Raw genomic sequence first — 22,538 nt, forward strand, 5'->3', positions numbered from 1 at the left:
TACACTACATTGCATTACTTATACTCATCAACATGTTTGTATGTATGTATTTCCACATATTTACATATTCACATAAATATTGTAGTGAAATTGAGCGTATTTATTTGATGAGGCAAGCGAATGCAAAGGGTTTTTTAATTTTTATATGCGCATATGAATATCTTAGAACCTTTAAATGGATATAAAAAAATTTTATTTTCATCTATTTTAATCTGTGAAAACGTTTAAAGATTGTTTGAGTTTAAGATTTCATGAAAATAATCAAATGGTAGTGATTTTTGTCCTAAAATAATCAATAGGTTTAATTGCTACTTCGATCAGTTGTTAATTTTATATTGATATTATTGCTATTGTTATATATTGTTATTATAATTATTATTATATATTATTATATATTGTTTTTATAATTATTATTATATTTAGATTTTTTATATCGCATTTAAATTATAAAAAAAATAATAATATCTCTACATTTAAAATCGTTTCTAATATCACTTTAATAAAGTACTTAAGTCATATCTTTTACACTGCATATTAATTCCGCTATTAAATTGAGTTAGTATTAATAGAGAAGTAAACCTCTTCACTCCACTCGAGCATGACGTCAAAGTACCAATATACTTATATATGTTGTGTAAAAAGTATCCGGAAAGAAAATAGTTGTTGACTCGAGTTCAACGCCTGTTAATTTTTGTTAGCATGGTCACGCTTATCCCTAACTACGCTGCTCGCCATTGTTATGTTTTTTTGGCCATCAAAATATAATAAATGTGTTCAAGTAAGAACCTTATTCAGATAATCTCTTCGAGGTATACGTTTTAAGTCGATGATACCATTTAAAAAAAATTCGCTGAAGGAGCTTAAGCCCGTCCCTTAATCAGCCTACGGATAATTTATGCAAAATTGGGTCAAACACTGACATATTGCATTTGATGGGGTCTTCTCTTATAGTAAGTTCACAAAATTAATTAAATTTAGAGGCTCTCAGTCAGTTTTTCATTACACCCTAAACGAAATTAGGCTACTTGATCATAATTATAAAAAGTTCTGGTGAACAAAGAACGGATAAACATCATGAATACTCAATATTTCATAACTCAACAATCTTAGCCTCGTTTTTGCAAATGCCGAACAATAACGGATGACGTGCTTTGTGTTATCTAGGTACAACCACAAGACATGATCAACATATTAAATCAGAGTAGATACCATTACTCAGTGGTCGTCTTTTTTTTATTTTAGTTTCTTCTGGTCTTTTATTTTGGAATTTTAAAATTAATAAAATTAATTATTAATAAAAGAAAATAAACTATTTATTAATAAAAAAAATAAATTATTAGTAAAATTTATTATATTATTATATATTAATAATTAAATTAATTTGAATTGATTAATGATGTTTTTATATAATAATTACGAATGTTTTTTATGTTGAATATGTGAACATTGTAAAATAAGCAAAGGTCTAAGTAGCAGTTAACAGCATCGAAAAATCGTAGAAACGGAAGAGACAAATGTACAAACAATAATAATGCAAAAGCATAAAGAATTATTAATTAATGAACAAATAAGAGTCCCATTATGACTGCATGTATTTGAAGAAACTCTTTGTATAAATATTTGACATTATGACATAATAATTAAATTAATTAAAATAAATATTCACTAATTAAAACAATTATTATTTTTTAAGGCATATCTAAAAAATTTCAGAATAATAACTTAAATATTATATAAAATACATACAATTTACTTTGAATTCATTCTATATGCTTATAGCGTATCCACTGATCTTTAGTTATGAATCATCAATTCCAAAAAAAAAATATTTTCAATACGGATATACACAGAATGTGTATATGCATTGCAAAATTTAGTCATTTCAGATTCAGATAGGACACAAAACAAAAAAATGACATAAATCATCCATCATCCTCGCATATGGACTTGTCTGTCTCTAAAACTATTGCTTCTGCTTCTGCTGCAACTCAAAGCCGAAACTAGAATATTGCATTGCGAATATTCCATACAACAAAAAAGCAGCAACAATGTGATTGACCTCTGCGATCGTCGAAGCGTTACTTCAACCACCTTTGAGTCTTCAAATGCTACAAATGTGGATTAATTATTGACTCATAGTGCTAAGAAGGAGTAAAATGCCTGTACTCGGTATTGTTAAGTAGATGAGGGATATTTTTGCCTGTGGATAGTACAAATATTACAATTATTAAGAAATTTACAGAGATGTTGCGTGCTCATTTGAAGGATGTTCCAATAAGTCAGTTGTTTGAAATAGCGATATTATATTATATGTATATGTTATATGTATGTTACCATCGACTTAATTAATTATGTTTTATTGCACTAGTTAGGAATACAAATAGTTCAGTTTAAGATTTTCATTTATATTATTTTTTAATTTCTGTTTATTATTAATTTCTAAGAAATGATATAAAGATTTGTTTGTCATCCAAACATAAGTACTTACTTATATATTAAAATTCTATATACATAGATCAGTTCTTATTAGTGTTATACGTATAGTATATTATAGTTTACTATAACATATACCTAATTATTTGATACAAAATAATTGTCTACGAAATAAGGGATGTCAGATAATTGTTATAAATGTGTATAATATTTCTTCCCCCTTTCTACTATTTAAAGTAATTTATAATATAAAATTTAGACTTATAAAGTAACTTATAAATTGAATAATAATTTTATTTCAAATAAAATATTTTTTTAGTAATTAATTTAATGTTCATGATTCATACCGCTGCATTGCCCTTAATATAGTTTATGTCATCTGAGCAGGAAATGCTACTTGGAACTGGCTCTTATTTGGATAGAAAACATTCGCCTCAACTGTTTTGCAATCGCTTCATGCACTCATTTAAAATATTTTTTCTTTTGTTTCAAGTCTATTTTTAGTTTTCTATAATTATTGTGGTATTGCTTTTTAAGAGCATTATATATTCTATACTTTTTAATTTTTTATTCAGAATATAATTTATGTTATCATTGCTAAAAATAAGTTCGGACCAAGGACAACCCTTGAAACGTCTAAAGAGTTGTAAGCTACAGTTTTTATTTTCCACAACTTCTTCAATAATTATAAGTCATATCTTACAAATCGTAGGTTTCATGTTAATCTTCAAGACTGAAATCGATAATGGATTATCGATAAAGAACAATGATATCAAGTACCTCTACAAAAAATAGTACAATGGTGTCGGTTTACAAGATCTTAATGGCCACGCAATTTATCTGTTCATGGATTATATATTATCATCAAACTTTTTTAATCAGTCGATAGTTAGTCTAGCAGTACTATCCTGTTGAAACCAAAGATCTTCCATACGAAGGTCAATAACTTTTGAAAACAAAAAATTGTTCAATTGTTGTGTTTTCTTCATTTTAAAAAAGTATAACTCAATGATGGTATTAGCACATAATTACTCCAAACAATTTATATATTAGTAGCTTAGTAGGATTATTGCAGTAGGATCAGTAGGATTATGGATCACTTTATGGATCACTCTCTCTTGAAAATGCTATAGATTTTTAATCGTTCAAGCAACCATTCACTTTAGCCATGACGCAATAATTTCGGTTCACTATCGAATTTCTCTGAACAAAGTCATAGACTTTCTACCGTGCAAGCGTCCATTCACTACAGCCACGACGTAAATTAAATCTAACCTTGTACACAAATTCAGTATGCAATGTAAATCCAATATCTTATCTTTTCACGTCTAACGGGTCATTTATAGACTATTTTGCTTAATTCATCCTTTTGCTTGGCTGCATAAAATAATCATTATATAGATTTTGCAACTATGCAACTCTCAAAAAAAAAAAAAAAAATAACGAATTATTTTGCAACAACAACGATGTAGTTTATAATACCTATGTAAAACAATTAGAAGTGAATGATTAGAAATGAAAAGCTTTTAATCAAAATAATAATATCTCAAAGAAAGTTCACATAGTAATAAGAATATTTTCTTTATAAAAGAATTTTGTGACTGCATACTATATCTTACAACTCTTTTCAAATAGTTATTCTTGTAGAATTACTAGTGTCGTAGTTAGCGAATGATAAGAGGATGAAGATCCCCCTTGAAAGTAGCATATAGTAACATCTATATTTTTTTTCAGTATTTGAAAAGCATTGAAAGCCATTGTGTAAAACTTGCACCCACTGTAACTAACTCTAAGGAATGTAAAATGAAGAAATATCAGCTTTTGTGCCGTTAAGGTCAGAAGCTGAAACCTAATTACAGTCATCAAGGGAAAGGACGACATTAGTATACAAAAAGTTTAGTATTTAGATAACAAAATGGAAACAAGTGTGGGGGAAAAGAGATATGCAGTAACTAGTAAGTACTACAAAAAATAAGTAGTAACTATTGCTGGAAAGATTCTGGAGGCTTGTACCCGATATTATAAAATAGATTGTTGAGTTAATTTACACATTAAACACTGTAAAAATACTAACTAAAATGTTTTTTGTAGCATACCCTACACTCCGTCTTTTATGCAGTTCTTGCTACACAACTGACAGCTACTTTCAAACTATAAATAAAGTCAATTAGCATTTGTCAAGAAAATGTTTTCAAAATTAAGATACAATTATTGTGTAAAATGGAAATTTAATTTCTTGCAAACATTTCCTTGACAACTTATGAGTTGAGCTATTGTTATTACAAAATGCATTTAGCTCTACTATATATGCACTATAAGAACAAATTGTATTAAATGTTTGCTTCTTATGCTTTTTAATCGATTTACTGTATTTCGTGATCCTTAAGGCGCTTAAATTTAAATGATTTTTTTTTTATTACATTGTAGTAATACGATTTATAGCTAACTCCGTATAGTTGAACAAATTTTTATTTAAAAAAAAAAATAAAGAATAAAAAAAATCCCCCTACATACAATAGCATATGCAAGCATAAAATATCTGTAGTCAGTGTGCTTGCAAATATTTACGTAATTTAACAAATGACAAATGAATTGAACACAGTATGTACACTCATCCGTTCCCTTCACATATTTGCCAACTAATACAACGCTTAGGAACGTGTACATTTAGCAACTGAGAAGAAGAGAAACAGACGTCAAACGTAATAAGGTAACACTTTGGCCAATATTAAAATTTACGCTTTACACGACACTGTTAAAAGTGACTTTTGCTTGCTGTTGTTTGTATACGCCGCCGCCGTCGCCGCTACTGCACTAAAGAAAATTCCATATGATATGCTTGCTGCTGTGCTTGATTTCTATATACGAACGCGAGTATGGCTTGCTTGTTGTCTTCATGAATTTGTAAAATGTTATTAACAGTTGTAAGGAATGTTAAGCGTTTACCAGTAACATGAATGATAATCGTTATGATAACGTTAAGAATATAAACATGATTACAACGATTTTTATTTGTTATTGTTTTGTTTGCTTATAGCAGTGGTGGTGCGCAGATGTTACTACTGTTTTTTGATATTTCATTTTGTCTTTATATAGTGCTATTGCTATTGCTTTTGATTTTGTATTTGATTTTACTTGCTATGCATATTTCCGCACATAGTAAACACAAATTCAAAATCAAATTCAAATAAGAAACAAAAACAATACGTTTTTATATGCATTCCTATTGCTGTTACCGCTGCTTCTTTTATTGCTTACTGACTGGCACTGTTTGTTGGTTGTTGGTAGTGTGTTTTACTTTACTTTGCTTTGCTATGCTATGCGCTGTCTGCTCGTCGTATTGCTGCTGACTGCTGCCTGCTGTATTTTGTGTTTGTGCTTTGTATTTTACGTACATTTTAACATTTTCATTACGAATTTTCACATTTTGAAACTTTCTCGTTGCGGTCGCAATCGGCTCGTGCCAGTACTCAGTCGACAGCCAAAGGCAGCGTACAACGTTGGTTGTATTAAACACAGAAAAGGCTTTTAAATAAAATAGATAGAAATTAGCGACGTTCAAATAATATAAAACGGCAGTTAAAAATTATACATCAACAAAAGTAACAGTTTGAAATGTTTAAGAATGAACTAAGACGAACGTGTGAACGTAATTGAAGAACTAATCAAACCGAACCGCTCTAACCGTAAATAAAATTCTAAGAAGAAATTTTTTAAACTAAATTAAAATAAAAACTAATTGGAATTTTTTATTACGAAAAAAAAATTTTTAAATTTTTATATATGAAATTAAACGAAATATTAAAAGTTCAAGTGTATTTTCGTATAATGACACAAGTGTTATAAAGTTTAAATAAAATATTATTTATATATGCAAGTAACAAAAAACACAAAAATATGAAATTTAAATGTTAATAAAAGTATAATTTTATTTAAATTTATTTTTAAAAAAAATTTTTTTCGTTACTGTGCAAATAAAAAAAATATTTTGTGCAAAATTTGCAAAAAAAAATTTTAAAGTTTACAATTACACAAAGTTTAAATTTATAATAATTTGTTTTTTCTTCATAAAAACAAAAAAAAAATTTTTTTTTTCTTAAATTGCATTGTTTTAAATAAATTCTTGTGTTAATTTGCTTCATACATTATTTAAACAAAAATGTTTTTTTTTAATTTTATATTTTAAAATTATGGCGCCGCAAAAATTTTGTTATTTTCACTTTTATGTTTTGACAATTGCGGTGCGTGGCTTTTTATTTGTATTGTTTTTTCTTGTTTTTTGTTTTTTATTTTGTTTTTATGCTAAAGTGTCATTGACAGATAAAGTACAATAACAACAACAACATAAACAGCAACAACAACAAACACATTTATAAAATTCTTAACAACTACAAGAAAATTAACGAAAACAATAATTGTAAGCAAGCAAGCAATGTAACAGTAACAACTAAAAATCACAACAAGAACAACAATAACAGCAATCATAGCAATAACAACAACAATGACAACAAAGTTAGCAACAAGAACAAGAAATTTGTTGAATTTTTCCTGTTGAAAAATTTTCTTTTGTTGACATTTTTTCCCACTAAGCTTTTTTGAGATGTGCGTTTAAGTGTATATATGTATATATATAGGTGTGAGTGTGTTGATGCGTAAGTTTCGGTTAGTTTTACTGTGTGTGAAGTGTGCTTTTGTTTTTATTAAATGGCCTTTTGATTTGTGAAAATCTTAATATTTGTTTTTTTGAAAACGCCACTGTTGTGTTTTTTGTAATTTTTAAAGTTTAATTTTAAAACTTTAATATTTAAATTATGATTTTTAAAGTTTAATTTTACACTTTTAAAAATTATAAAACAATACTACAAACTAAAATAATTTTTAATGAAATATATTAAATGTTTAGATAATTTTTTAATATAGTAAAATATATTTAAAATGTATATATTACTATATTAATGTTATTTACCAATTATCATTGGTACCACTTTATTATATAATTTTTTTAACAAAGTTTAAAACATTTAAAATACATTATTTACCTTTTTAATATACAAAATATCGTTATTACTATTTTTTACGCAACACTTATATATTATTTTCATTGTGGACTAGTGTTTATGTGTAAAATATTTTACATTGAAAAATTTTTTTATACAATATGTTAACCAGGATATGCAATGATAAATAAATAAAAATAAAAAGTATTTTTTGAATAATAAATAATAATAAAGATAATAATAAATAAATAAGCACAAATAATTAATAATAATAAATAATAAATAAATAATAATAAATAAATAAAAATGAAAAAATTTTAATATGTAGGGATAAAAAATAAATTTATGATTTAAAACAACTGCAAAAATTAAAATTTAATTTTATTTAAAATTTTAATTTTATTTTAAAAAGTTTATATATATTATATATTATATAGAAAAAATTATTTAAAACAGCGAATTGCAAGTATAATCAATTTTCACACAAATATTGATTAATGAAAATTGTTTATAAACAATTTGAATATTAAACAAAATAAAAAATAAAATAGTGAAAATTCCATTTTATATAAAAAAATTTAAAATTAAAGCATATGAATTTAAAAAAATAAATAATTTTTATAAATATATACAAGCAGCAATAATGTTATATATTATAAATCAAAAAATTATGTTAGTAAATACGTATAGAAGAATTGCATGTGTTTGAGGGAAGAAGAAGGAGGCAGAAAGAAAGAAAAACAAGAGAGCGAAAATAAAATGTATATATAACAGACCAAAGTGATATCAAATATCTAGTAAAAAGGGAAGGAAAAAAATAAAAACCAATGAGTATTAACAAAATAAAATAGAGAAAGAAAGAGAGTAGGAATAATAAAGAAAGGAAGAAATGTAGAAAAAATATGTACGTATTATAGGTATAAGCATTATTGAATATACTAAATATGGAGAAAAAAATGTGAAACTGTACTTATTAATAATTATGTAGATTAGAACTATATTTGTATGCAATTTCTATAAGAGACTATAAGGGGCAGAAAAAGATAGAGAAGAAGAGAAGATTATGCATTTTAAAATATGTATATATGTTTATATATATAAGTATAATATGGATAACATACTGTAATATGTAGTAAAATAATAATAATTTAAAATAACAAGTAGGTAATCAATAAACATTGATAATGTAGGTGAACATGTAAAAATATTGAATGTGAGAGATATAAAACAACGACATTCAGAGAGAGATATACACAAAAAGATGTATAGAGAGAGATATTAAAAAAGATTTGTAGAAAGAGATATAAAGAATGATAAGAGGAAATGAAAAGAGAGAAAACGGAGTGATATAAAGATGATATTTAGATAGATATTTCAAAATCTTAATCGATTGAAATGAATGAAGTAAATATACAACATAGAGCGATATTATGTATTAATTGATTCAATTTTCTTTCTTATATACAGTTTTTTATATAAGCTGTGTTTTGATCGTTTAAAATCAATAAATATTTGTTATATGTTTTTTATTTTAATTGTTTAATTAATTTTTTTATTTTATTTTTAAAATTAAATATTTTTAAATTTTTAATTTTATTCTTTTAAAATTTTTATTTTTTTTATATTATTTTTAAATTTTAATTTTTTTTGTTTTCAATTTTTAATTATTTTTAAATTTTCATTAAAAAAATTTTTTTTTTAAATTTTTTTATTATATTTTTGTGTTTCTAATTATTATTATTATTAATAATAATTATTATTATTTTTTTTAAAATTTATTGTTTTTGTTATATTTTGTTTTTGGTAATTATTAATTATTAATTTTTGTTAATTATTATTATATTTTTAAATTTTTGTTTGGTTTTTATTTTATTTTTACTTGTTTTGTTAAATTTTTATATATTTATTTTTGATTTTGTTTTTCCTTTTTTATTTTTTTTACTTATTTTACTAAGTGGTGATATCTTTATTTAAGAATTTGTTTATTTATATTTTTGTACTTTTGTGAAATTAATTATGCAACAGGTCCAAAAACCTATTCTTTAGATTTTCTAGTACAATCTAACAAATTCTTTCGAACAAATTCTCAAAAACAAAATGTAGTTTTGGTATAAATATATTCTGCTCTTATTCATTTAACCCTTTAGACCCAAGTTTTTTTTTACTATATTTGAATAAATTATTAAAGATGGTTTTAGAAAAAATATAAGTAAAAAGTTTGTAAGTAAAAATCATCAAAATCTCAATTATAATTGTTTAAAATTAGAGGATTTTGCACTTATGTTGTAATTATAATAATTATAAACACTATAATCTCTCTCAGGAACCAGAGGGTTATACGCTATATGTGTAGAAGAGAGACGCAGAGGGAAATTCGAGTGAGAAGGTGAAAATAAAACGAGGTTTATTGATATTATCACAGCAGTTTAATTAAGGCTCGCTTGGCAACCAGAGGATAAAACGTTATGTGTGAAGAAAAAAGAGACAGAAGGAAAAAGAGTGAGAGAGTACAATAAGAGTAAAATGAGGCTTATTGTCATTATTAAGTCAGTCATTATTGGGAACTACTAGATAGTTAAATGTTGTGTATATTTTAATTTTTCCACTATGCACTATCCTTATTTAATATTCACTCAAGAACAATCAAAGTTATATATAGAAGTAAAAGCATATTTTTAGGTTGAAAATTAAATTTGTTAATAATTACAATTAAATTAAAATGATAAGTAAACATAGAAATTGAGGTCATATTTCCAGTAGATGAAAAGTATGAACCATGAAGACAGAGACTACTCGTTCGCGTCGTAAGTCGGTAAATAATTCCGTAATGCATCATTGCTATGCTATTATCACGAACTGAGCGAAGAAAATGCGTCAAACATAAAAATAATTTGCAAAATTGCATTCGTTTGATAAAATAAATATAATTAAATACTTAATGAAATAATAAATGACGTACACATAAAATGAGAAAAATGAGAAATGCAAGATGCGAATAGGATGGTTAATAAAGAAAACAAAACAAAATCAAAATCAAAATAATACAATATAAACAAAAAAGTCATTAAAAATCAAAACAAAATCGGAATTTATTTAATTTTTTTTGTTTTGTTTTGTGTTTTTTTTCGCTCTCTGTTTTATTGTGTCAAGGTTCGCAGCATTTTACTTGCTTTTAGTTTGCATGTGGTTGTTGTTGTTGTTGTATTTCTTGTGTGTGTTTCTACTACTTTCTCACCCGCCATCTTTTTATGCTTTATTGTATAGTATATTGCCTCATCTACTTCTTAATATTATTATTATTATTTCTTAAGCGAGCTATGCTACCATTTCTGTTATCTTTTTTGCTGGTAGTCTTTTTTTTTTTTTTTTTTTTATTATTTATAAAAAATCACTTTTGTCTATATTTTCACATTTTATCGGTTGCTTTATATTATTATTATTATTTTTTTTTTTTTGTTAATGTTTAATTGTTTTTATTTCATTTTTAATTGTTCTTTGTTTTCTATACGCGCGTTTTTGTTTAATCGTATTTACAACAATCATTTAAATGCAAATTAATTAATTAAAAAAGTGCATTAATTAATTAAATTACAAAGCAAGTTAATATATTTGTCTGTATGTATGTATGTATGTATATTATATGTGATGAAAAGTCGGTATGAGAGGTGTTTTAGAAAATTTGATATATTGTTGGTTTGTAAAATGTAGTCATTCTTTTTTTATTTTGTTTTTAAATATAATTTATAGATAGAAAATTAACTTTTGAAAGTTAAGGGGTTTCTTATAAATTGTAATAAAAAATCGTATACATAACTAAATGGAACTTAAATTTAATTATGAATTCAAATTATTATTCAGTTCAGTTGCTGTACTTCATGATGAATGGAAGTTTTAGTTTTACTTAACATTCACGCATTATTTTTTTTCTTCTTCTAGATAGTTCTATATTTATCTAGATTGTTCTTAATTTGTTTCATTTTTTACTGTCCTCTGGAATTTTTTTTCTTATGTTTTTTTTTTTTTGTTAAACTTGTCTTTGATTTGATTTTGCAACAATTTTTTACTTCCACTTGTTATTTTTTCTTTCGATGATAAACAATAATTAAATCTTAGCATAACGCTACTGACCTTATTACTTCAATCTTGTAATTCCTCTATGCTACTTCTTTCGTTAAACTTATAAAAAAATTAAATTTAAAAAAAAAATAAAACTTAAAGAAAAAATAATTGAAAAAATTATTTAATTATTATAGTTTTTATTGCCATTGCACTATTCTCAGAACACTAATATATCATAAATCCAATTATATAAAATTTTTTATTACAGTATTTATTAATTTTTACTATAAGGCTATTTCTTATTTGCCACATTTTTTTTTTAATATTTTACGTATATATTCTTTTATTTTATTATTATATATTATTTCTCTTTAATTTGTAGAGAGAGAGGTTTTGAGAAAAAAGTCATTGCAAACATAACTGTCGTTAAAATCAAATTTAATAATAATTTTTAATAATAATTAATAATTTTTTATAATAATTAATTCACTACATTAAGGCACATTAATTTTTTATTAGTATTTTGGATTTACATTATTTTTAAGTTTGTTTACTTATATTATATATATTATATATTATTATATATTATTATTATTATATTATTATATATTATTAGTATATATTATTTTATTGTATTTAATTAAATTTTTATGTGTTTATGTGTTAATGTTTAAATATTATTAATATATTTCTTATATATCTTTTAAAATATAAAAGTTACTATGATTTGTTTTATTTTATGTATAACTTTATATTATAAAATGACTAGTTATATGTAATATGTGTTTGGAATATAAATTTTATTGTTCTTTATTTTATTTAATGTTTACTCTATTTTTTATTTTTAAATTATTATCTAATTTTTTTTTTTTATGTTCACAATTATTTTTATAATATTATGTTATATAAAAATATTCTATTAAGGAGTTTTTATTTTTCTAAAATATTTTTTATTCATATTTTTTGCATTTTTTTTTTATTGCTACTTATTTATTTTTAATTTTTTTTTATTTATTAATACCGTTTTATTTTGTAATATATTTATTTTTTTTATATTTTTTAATTTCATTTATTTTTATTTTTTGTATATATTTTTATAGTTTTTGTTTTTAGTCTTTAAATTTTTTTTTAGTTCTTTTATTTTTTGGATTTTTTATATTTTTTTTTTGTTTTTTTTGTTTTTTTTTGTAAAATTTTATTTCGTTTTAGTTTTATCTTGCTAATTTAATTTTATTTCATTTTCCATTTATGTTTTTATTATTTATTTGAATTTTTAATTAAGATATATTTTCATTTTGCAATTAAAATTTTAGAGATAGATAAATAATATCTTATGATTGTTTTAAATATATTTGTTAATGGTACTAATTAAATAATTTTTTTCAGTTGTTTCTATAATATATAAAGTATACGTATATATATATTGGTATGTGTAAGCATTGGTGTATGTACATATGTCGGTTTTGATATATGTGTGTATAGCAATGTTTATTTCTAGCATTTAACCAATATAAATGTAAAAGATAACTCCTTTGAAAATAATGAGATACACTCTAAAACACTTCTACTCTATAAACTTATAGATTAATGATTTTCCTTTTTATATCTTCAAAAATGTTTTTAACAAAAATTTGCAATAACAAAAATAGAAACGGTTTTCATAGTCTTACCAAAAGAATTTAAGATTCATAATCCTAAATCCAAAGCTGCGGCCAGACAATCTAATTTGACCTCAAGCAATTAATTTTCTTCTTCCTCATCGTTACATTTGTCATTAATTTTTTTGCTTTGGATGGTTCTTCCTATGGTTAGATTTACGTTCTAATCTTATATAGTGTCACGAAGAAATATATAGTAATTGGATAAATATTTTAATTTAAATTATTTAATAAAAATTAATATTAGTAATTTATTAAAATTTATGGAATTAAATGTAATCGAACTAATTCGTACTATCGTTTATTTTTTACACCAATAAAAGCGTAATAAGAAGTAAAAAATGTCTCCGTTTCTAAGGACGTAAAACTTGACTTAAGAAATGCAAACGTATTGCATTTTACTTAAAAAAAAGGAACTCATAAAACGTATGAAGATAAAATTATTATTAAATTTTATATTTATATATATTCTTGTATAATATAATCCACATTTTAGTGTTGCATTTCTGATACGTTCAAACTTATATAATATACAAAATTTTAAAAGTTATTTGCAATCCATTTTTTATGATTAAACCTTTTTTTTCTATCTTTATTTATACTTTTTATGGTTTTTATGGAACCTCCAATAGGTAATAAAATTGTTTTTACTTTTTTTTGTTTTTGTCACTGCTTAATATTTTTTTTATACTACGTTTTTTAGTATTAATTTTTTTTGTAATCAACACTCAGTTTGAACTATATCACTTTAAAATTCCGTCACATCTATAAAATGTTTTAAATTTTATAATATAAAAATATGTTTACATGATTAAACTTCAGTATGATATGTGTATATACGAGTATTTATTGAATTTGTCTATATATTGCAAAATTACGTGTGAGGTTAGGGATAGGGATAGGGATAGAGAAGGGCAGAATAGGCTGTAGGTTCCTTTAAAATTATTTTTCTAAAAATCATTCAAAATCAAAAATATTTTAAAATTAATTAATCAAAACTGTAGTTTCAAAGTACCTTATACTTTGTGAATAATATGTTTATTGTGGTTTCTTATACAAATAAAAATATGAACTGCATGTCTAAAATTTTTTCCAATTATTAAAAACTGATTGTATTGATTTATTAATACATTGTTAATATTAATTTAATTTACTATTAATATTAATACTAAAATTCCAAACAAAAACAATAAAATTTGAAAAAAATAGAATATTCTCATAACTTCCAAACATTCCGTTGACTATGGCGCACGAGTACTTTTGTGTAGTGTTTTTATAATAAAATTAAAGTATACTCTTATTATTTTATACATATTATTTTTATACATATTAATTTTATACATATTATTTTTTAATATTTTTAAACAAATACTCATAGATCAGAACCATTCTTCTAAAATATTTAATTTTCTTCTTCATTCTTCAGTTGAAAATTTGCTTTGCTGTTGCGGCGCTGATATTCAAAATTAGCTCCTAAAATTTTAAATTGCATTGCAACACTGTTTTTTTTACTACTTTTCCTTTTTTGCTTTTCTATTTATGAGCTTCACTTCAGTTACATTGAAGTTGGTTATTGCCTTTGTTAATTTTGTTGTTGTTGCTTTTAATATAATTTTACTGTTATTGTTTTTGTTTTTGTTTGCTTTCGTTTTATTTTAGTGTTTTGTGGTCACCAAGTTTAAACATTTTGTGGAAGGTTAATGTGGCGCACACTTCTATTTTACTTTAAAGTTAATTAAATTGCAAAAATTGTCACTTAAAAAAATAAATGTTGCATAAAAATTTTATTTTTGATAATTATTTATTATTACATTTAAGATCCGAAAGTGTTATGAAATGAAATTAATATTTTATAATTGATTTACGTATATATAACAACCAACTAACAACCAACACAAAGCTTATGTGATTTATAGAGTCACATAAAGGGCATAAGCGATTATATGACTAGAATGATATAGAGAATATTATATTATTAATATTTTTTATAACCAAATCAAAACAAAACATAATTATATAACAATTAATATTTAATATAATTAATTGACTATTATCAAGATGAATGACTTTTGGGATGTTCCAGTTGAACTTCAGCATTTGAGACGACAATATTTTTTTTCTTTTTCAAACTAAATTCTATTAAACCGAGAGATTATACGACTTGAATAATATAAAATACTATACTATATATATTTTTATAACTAAATCAAATGAAAATATAATCATATAACAAATAATATTTAATATAATTAATTGACTATTATTAAGACGAATGACTTTTAGAATTTTTCAGCTGAACTTCAGCTTTTGACACAACTATATATATATGTATATGACTTTAATAATATAGAAAATTGTACAATATTTACTCTTAACAAGTTGAATGACACTTAAGATCGGGGTAGTCCAGTTGAAATGCAACGTTTTCAGAAGACTATATTTATTTTGTATTTCCAATTATATTCTATTGTGTCGATGGAAAAAATATTGGAAAATAATAAAACTTTCCAAATTAGTTTCAAATTTTTAATATAGCCGCAGATAGATGCATTACAGAGCCCACTCATCCTCACTTCTTAACAATTCCTTCCTCTCTGCCACTACTAACACGACGTATCCACATCCTTATATATATATACATTTGTAATCATTTACAAATTATCTACGCAATAAATATCTGAAATATCCCATCTATCCCTAATACACACTCACTCCTAAAAAATTCTCTCCCTTCTACTATCTATCATCACCTATCCACATCATAACTCTAGTATATAGCTTCGTAATTTCTTTAACATGACTCTGAAACAATCGATAAATGAATGTAAACTGGTTGGATCTACTCCGTATCACAAAATAAGATTTTTTTGAGCACATCAACACCCTAGTACTTCTTAGTGTTTATTTTGTCTTTTTTGTTTATGTCATGCTCCATACAGTAAAGCCTAACTTTGTATAGAAGAAATTTAGAAATTAATTAATGCTATTAATATCTATTAAAATTATTTATAAAAATTATTTTAACTGGGCTTAAGGTGTGTATATATTCCTATTAAATATATTGTTTAATAGCCTATAACAGCCTATAATAAATATGTTTATGCAGATCTTTCGCGAAAAGTCCACTGCCTATATCTTTACAGTCAGATAAAATGGTTCGATTTTTGCCTAAAAACGAAAGTGTCGACAGCCATGTGTCTCTTGAACCTTGACATTAATTTTTTTTTGCCAAAATTGAGAATAGGGGAGATGCAGTCAATATTTTTTTTGAGTAGAATAAAAAAAAACTAAGAACGGAGCCGTAGACGAAATTGCGAATAGAAGGGCTAGAATATAATTTAAATGTCGTGATTCAGTACTATTGAAAAACCTAAATATTTCTCAATAATATAATTAAAAACCTGAAATATTTTTTTGTGGCCGGCACAACATTTTGGCTTGGAAATACTGATCTATGCTTTTTCTGCTTCTTATTTGCCACTACAGTCCAGTGTGATCCTTGGCCTGCCCCACGATCTGCTTCCATCTGTACCGATCTTTTGCTACTCTCTTTCAGTTCAGTACTCCAATCTTTCTTGGATCTAGGGTATCTATAGATATATAATTTTTATGTGATTTATGTTATTTGATAATAAATTCAATTTACTTTACATCTATACTTTCATTTATAATCATAAACCATTTTTAAAATTATTCATAACTAAAATTGTAATATTTTTTGGATTATCAATAATTTTTATTTATAAAATTAAATTGCATTAATTAATCAGAATTTAAATTCTTTATTAGAACTAAAATTACACAGTAATCAGATTGTCACAACTACAAACAATCCAGCAACATGCAAAAAGTGGATTAACATTAACTCCTATTGCGCTCTGTACTGTAACAGTACAGTAGTAAACAAATGTTAATCCACAAAATATTTAAGTACTTAAACGCAGCTTGACTTTGTGTTCTACGCTATGCCTTCCTGTTGTGTTTAGCATATGTAAAAGCAGGACAATTAGATGATGCTTTACACTATTCACACTAGCCTGAGGTCATAGTAATGTGCATGGTTGTGTATTCATAGCCACGCTTGATGATTTTGTTTTTAAGTGCCAATTTCTGTTAACAAAAATATTTTATTGCATATAATTTGTATTCCCTTGTATAGGCATATGTGTGTATATGCATGTGTATGTATGGTATGTGCGTATGTAGGAAAATAAGATAAATGCTTATTAATGTCAAAAGCATACATAAATATGATTTTAATTCGCTATTTATCGACATATTATCGATAATACGAAAAATGTCAGTTTATTTAGAAAACATTTGAAATGCAAGCAAAAATAAAATATTTTTGTCTACAAGTCCAAATGCTATTTCAACAGCCTAGTAGAGGAGGCAGCAAACACAATGCAAACTAAAATACAAAACAGAGTGTTTTATTTTTGCCAACATTTCTAGACACTTGCGCTGAGCTGCGCTACGCTGCTGCGCTGCGCTGCTTTGTACTGTACTGTGCTATGCTGCGATATATTGGCGCTACGCTTAACTAAACATTTTGCTGCTTTGTCTATCGCTACTCTAACAATCGTGTGCACAACCACCACTACCACCCCACCCGGCTATGTTTACACCAGATTCTCGTACGTATACTTCATTCAGTGTATATTCATAGTGATTTGTACACATTTTGCATTAATTAAAAACTGATTTAATTGATTGTTTTGAATAACACTACGTTAAGCTTAATATATGCTATGCACTATGACTGCTTGCGCGCATACACACACATACATACACGTGTGCACTGCTCTGGCGTTGATAAGTGTGTAGTGTGTTGTTTTTTAATAGTGTGTAGTGTTGGCAGAGATGTGAAGTGCATTGTGCCAAAGCTCTTTTCTTCTACACTAAACTTAACTAAACTGAACGCTTAGCAAGCAGCAGCATTGCGTCATTATGCTTCTTTCTTCTATTCGAATTTATATTTGACGCTGTAAATTGTTTTTGCACCCAACGTAGACTCCAGCGTAGTCGAAGGTATAAGTACGTCATAGATTTATTAATATTACAAACCGGCATCTATAGGCATAAGATGTGTACGGCGGGGGTGCAATACGGAGTAGATATTTATTATTAAGTACCTTTTTACGTTACGCTTTGTTTATTTCTTTTATACTGTTTTTTTTTCCTTTTTGCAATAAAAACAAAAAGTGTTTGTTGTTGTGTTTTTTGTTTCATCAATGTCATTTATTTTAATTATGGAACTTTGTGTTTTTGTAAAACGCATTAAATAATTAAATAAAAAATATAAATAAATATAAGTTTTAATATCTTTGTATGGATTGCAAAATAATTTACTAAATAACTGCACTCAACAAATTTATTAAAAATTTATATATTATAAATATGTTACATTTTTTTTTTATTTTATTCATTTTTTTTATTTTATTCATTTTTTTTATTTTATTCATTTTTTTTATATTATTTTTTTATTTTTTTTTATTTTATTAATTTTTTTTTATTTTGTTGCAATTTTTTTTTTTGTTCTTGAATTTTTTTTTTTTTCTTGTCAAATTTTTTTTCTTGTCAAATTTTTTTTATGCCAATTTTTTTTTTGACTTGCAAAATTTACCAAACACGACATCAATAAAATATGTTACAAAAAATTAATTATTTTTTAATATTTAAATGTGTTTTTTTTTTTCCTAAAAAGTACTTTATATGCAATAAATCAAAAGCAAAGATAAAAATAAATAAAAAAAAATATGTTCGTTAAACGACAAAGTGTATGTTTGCTGCGAAAAATGCAACACTGCATCGTTTCTACTACAGTCAAAAGCGCGCGACATCCAATCAAACAATAAAAAACAGTGTTTAATATAAATAAAAATATTTAAGGCGTAATTTTTCATCAACTTAACTCATTAAAAAAACTATATGTGCTGTCTAATTCTGTCTTCTTAAATTAATTAACTTTAATGAATATTTGGGTAAATATAAATAATAAATCTAAAACTTGTAGACATTAAATATTTTAAAATATGTTTTATATTTTAATTATTTTTATAAATTTTTGTTATTCTTATTTAAAAAACGTATTTTATTGTCACTATAGTCTATAATAATCTTCAGGGTACTCTAAAGTGTTTTTAACGTGCTCTGAAGAACCTTCAGAGTACTTTGAATTATCTTCAGGGTACTATAAATTATCTTCAGAGTACTCTGAAGTATATTCAGGGTACTCTGAAGTATATTCAAGGTGCTCTGAAGTATATTCAAGGTATTCTAAAGTATATTCGGGGTCCTCTGAAGTATATTCAGGGTATTTTGAAGTACATTCCGGATACTCTGAATTATATTTAGGGTACTCTAAAGTATATTCAGGGTAGTCTGAACTATATTCAAAGTATTCGGAGGTATATTTAGGACACCTGCAGTGTATTTATGGTATCTAAAGATTATTTAAATTTAATCAAATTTATTAGTATTATTTTTTAAAATAAAAAAATTTTAAAAGAATTCTGTGATCATTTTTTTATATATTTTTTATATATACATATTCAATTCTATAAACCAAATAAAACTCATTAAATTTAAAAAATATTTTTTATCTTATTTTTTATTATAGCAACAAAAGTTTTTAAAACGACCAGCGGACGATGTCGACAACGGAGCTGAAAACTTTGAACCTCCACATAAACTGCCAAATAATAATAACAACAATAATAACGGCTCTGAAAATCTTACAAAATTCTCTGTAGAAATTGTACAACAATTAGAATTTACAACCTCGGCTGCCAGTTCACAACCTCAACAAATTAGTACGAATGTTACAGTGAAGGCACTAACAAATACATCAGTTAAAAGTGAACCAGGTGTTGGCGGTGGTGGTGGCGGCGGTAACGTCGGCAATCCAAACGATCCTCAAGGAGGAGCCGGCATACCTAATAATGGTCGCGGAGGTGGTGGTAATAATAATGGCATGGGTACACATATGGGTGGCGGTAATCCAGGACAAGGCGGTGTTGCAGGCAGCAACCTAATGGGTGGGCATAATAATTCGAATACGGCGCAACAACAACAAAAGGCAACGCTGGGTGGACTCGGTAATTTGGTTGAGTGCAAGCGTGAGCCTGAACATGATTTTGCCGATCTGGCAGGCCTAAAAGAGGAAGGTGGTCCAAATGGCAATTTCCCCGGTTTTCCGGATCTTATGGGTGACGATACAACAGAGGGTAATGATACCTTTAAAGATCTCATCAGTGATTTACAGGATTTCAACCCTGGTTTTCTTGATGGTTTTGATGAAAAGCCATTGTTGGATATAAAAACCGAAGATGGCATTAAAGTGGAACCACCAAATGCACAAGACTTAATTAACAGTTTAAATGTTAAGTCTGAGAATGCTATGGCACAATTCAATGCAGCATTTGGTGGTGGTCCACTAAATAGTAATCCAAATGTGGGTGGTATGCCCGTTGGGTCAATGGGTGGTGCAAATACTGATACGCAAGTGGGCATGAACAAAATGCGTTCACAATTTCAAAATGGTCCGAATAATGGACCTATGTCAGAACTCTCATTGGCAGCGGCACAAACACTTAAACAAATGGCTGAACAGCATCAACATAAAAATGCTATTGGTGGCATGAGCTACCCTAGACCACCGATGCATCAGCCACAACAAAATCAAATGATGGGTGGTCCCAATGGTCGTTACAATGAGTATGGTGGTTTTGGTAATGACTTTATGGGTCCTAATGGACCACAACAACAACAGCAACAGCAGCAACAACAACAACAGCAGCAACAGCAACAACAACAACAACATTTACCACCACAATTCCATCAAAAGGTACCTGATGTTGTGCCAGGTGCTGGTGTTAATCAATCCTTCCTCGATATGAAACAAGAATTTTATTATAACTCACAAAATGATTTCGATCTCAAACGTTTACAACGACAGACACAAATGCTTCAACAACAACATCACCCTCACGGTCCACAACAGACACATGCAAATGGTCCAAAAATGGGTCCACAAGTGCCGAGTGGATTTCCAAAGCCTGGTCAAACGCAATCTCAACAACAAAATAATCCACAACAACAATACTCGCCCTATAACTCACCTATGGGACCAGCCGGAAATCAAAGTCCAGCCGGTACCAATTTTATGCAGGGTCCACCACGTGGTGGCGGTCCTGGTGTAGGTCCTAATGCAACAGGTGGTTCATCAAATGGTCCACCTAATATGTCAGCACAACAAATGCCAACGCAACAACAACAACAGCAACAGCAGCAACAAACGAATGCACAGCAACGAGCAGGCGCACAAGGTGGGCCACAAGTAGGCGGTGCTGCTGGTACAACACAATCCACACAAAATGGTCCTGGTATGGGTACTAATACGCAACAAACTGGACCAAATATGCAACAACAGCAACAAAATGCAACAACAACAACCTTGCAAATGAAACAAACACAACAGTTGCACATAAGCCAACAGGGTGGTGCGCATGGTATACAGGTAAGTTCAATATTTTTTTGTTATCTGAAGATTTTATATATTGTAGTGTCTTAAAGGCTATATATTGTTAATTAGAAGATAAAGCAACTTATTTTTAAATACACTGAATGATGAAGATAAATTATAAAATTTTAAATATTGAAATAAGTAAAATTATAATAAATAACCTTTAAGTCGTCAACATGTGGCTCTTTGCTCTTCATATGTTCTACGAAAACTAATGTAAGTCATCAACACACTTTTATACTTTGAATACTTAATAGAAATATAAATTAGACAGCTATAAAAGTCTGAAGTATAGTGTAACAAGTTTACTTTCTTTACAGCTTTAGTTCAAGAAATACAATTTTAAACATTGCTTAAGCTCATAAAAATACCTTCTATGAAACTTAACTATCTGGTATCGCTAGTGACCAATTGCTCTTTATAAGGGCCAAATACATTAATCTAAAATGACCTATGGAAGAACATATCGATTACTTAAAAAAAAAATTATCCAAAATGTACGATTTACAAAGTTCATTAATATGCATTAAATTTCCACCATCAGTAGTGCAGAATTTATTTAAAAAAGCCTGTTTATTAAAAATAAATTATCTAATAATACATATTTATAGTATTCCAAAATATGAAATAGGTTTTTAGAAAAGTTTTTTTTCGACAGTTTGTCAGGTTGGTTATCGTTAAGGACGAAAGATTTGTTATATTACCTCAATTCAAGGAGATCGATTTAGTTTTTATTTTCCTTTAATCTTTAAAGATTTCTTGCAAGAAAAATATGTTAGTAAAATGTTGAAGAATTTCAAATTATAGATAGTGGAAGTATATCTGCTGGCCAATCAAGGAGGGGGAAAATCAAATGCGGCTGAA

At 26.3% G+C, this 22,538-nt stretch overlaps 1 protein-coding gene across 1 annotated transcript; it reads left to right on the plus strand.

Moving 5' to 3' along the window:
* The first annotated feature begins 5,896 nt into the window (after window positions 1-5,896).
* On the plus strand, window positions 5,897-21,920 carry LOC119674308 (neurogenic protein mastermind). Its single transcript, XM_038085439.1, has 4 exons — window positions 5,897-6,119; window positions 18,855-19,131; window positions 19,770-21,668; window positions 21,843-21,920. The coding sequence occupies exons 2-4, from the start codon at window positions 19,120-19,122 to the stop codon at window positions 21,918-21,920; spliced, it is 1,989 nt and encodes a 662-aa protein (XP_037941367.1). The 5' UTR covers window positions 5,897-6,119; window positions 18,855-19,119.
* The last annotated feature ends 618 nt before the right edge of the window (window positions 21,921-22,538 follow it).

Source organism: Teleopsis dalmanni, chromosome 2 (assembly GCF_002237135.1).
Source record: "Teleopsis dalmanni isolate 2A chromosome 2, ASM223713v2, whole genome shotgun sequence".
Classification (NCBI taxonomy): domain Eukaryota; kingdom Metazoa; phylum Arthropoda; class Insecta; order Diptera; family Diopsidae; genus Teleopsis; species Teleopsis dalmanni.

Bases quoted from the DNA above. Each gene is read 5' to 3' on its own strand.
- LOC119674308 (XM_038085439.1), top strand. The intron at 21,669-21,842 runs GTAAGTTCAATA...ATAACCTTTAAG, and splicing joins GTGGTGCGCATGGTATACAG to TCGTCAACATGTGGCTCTTT.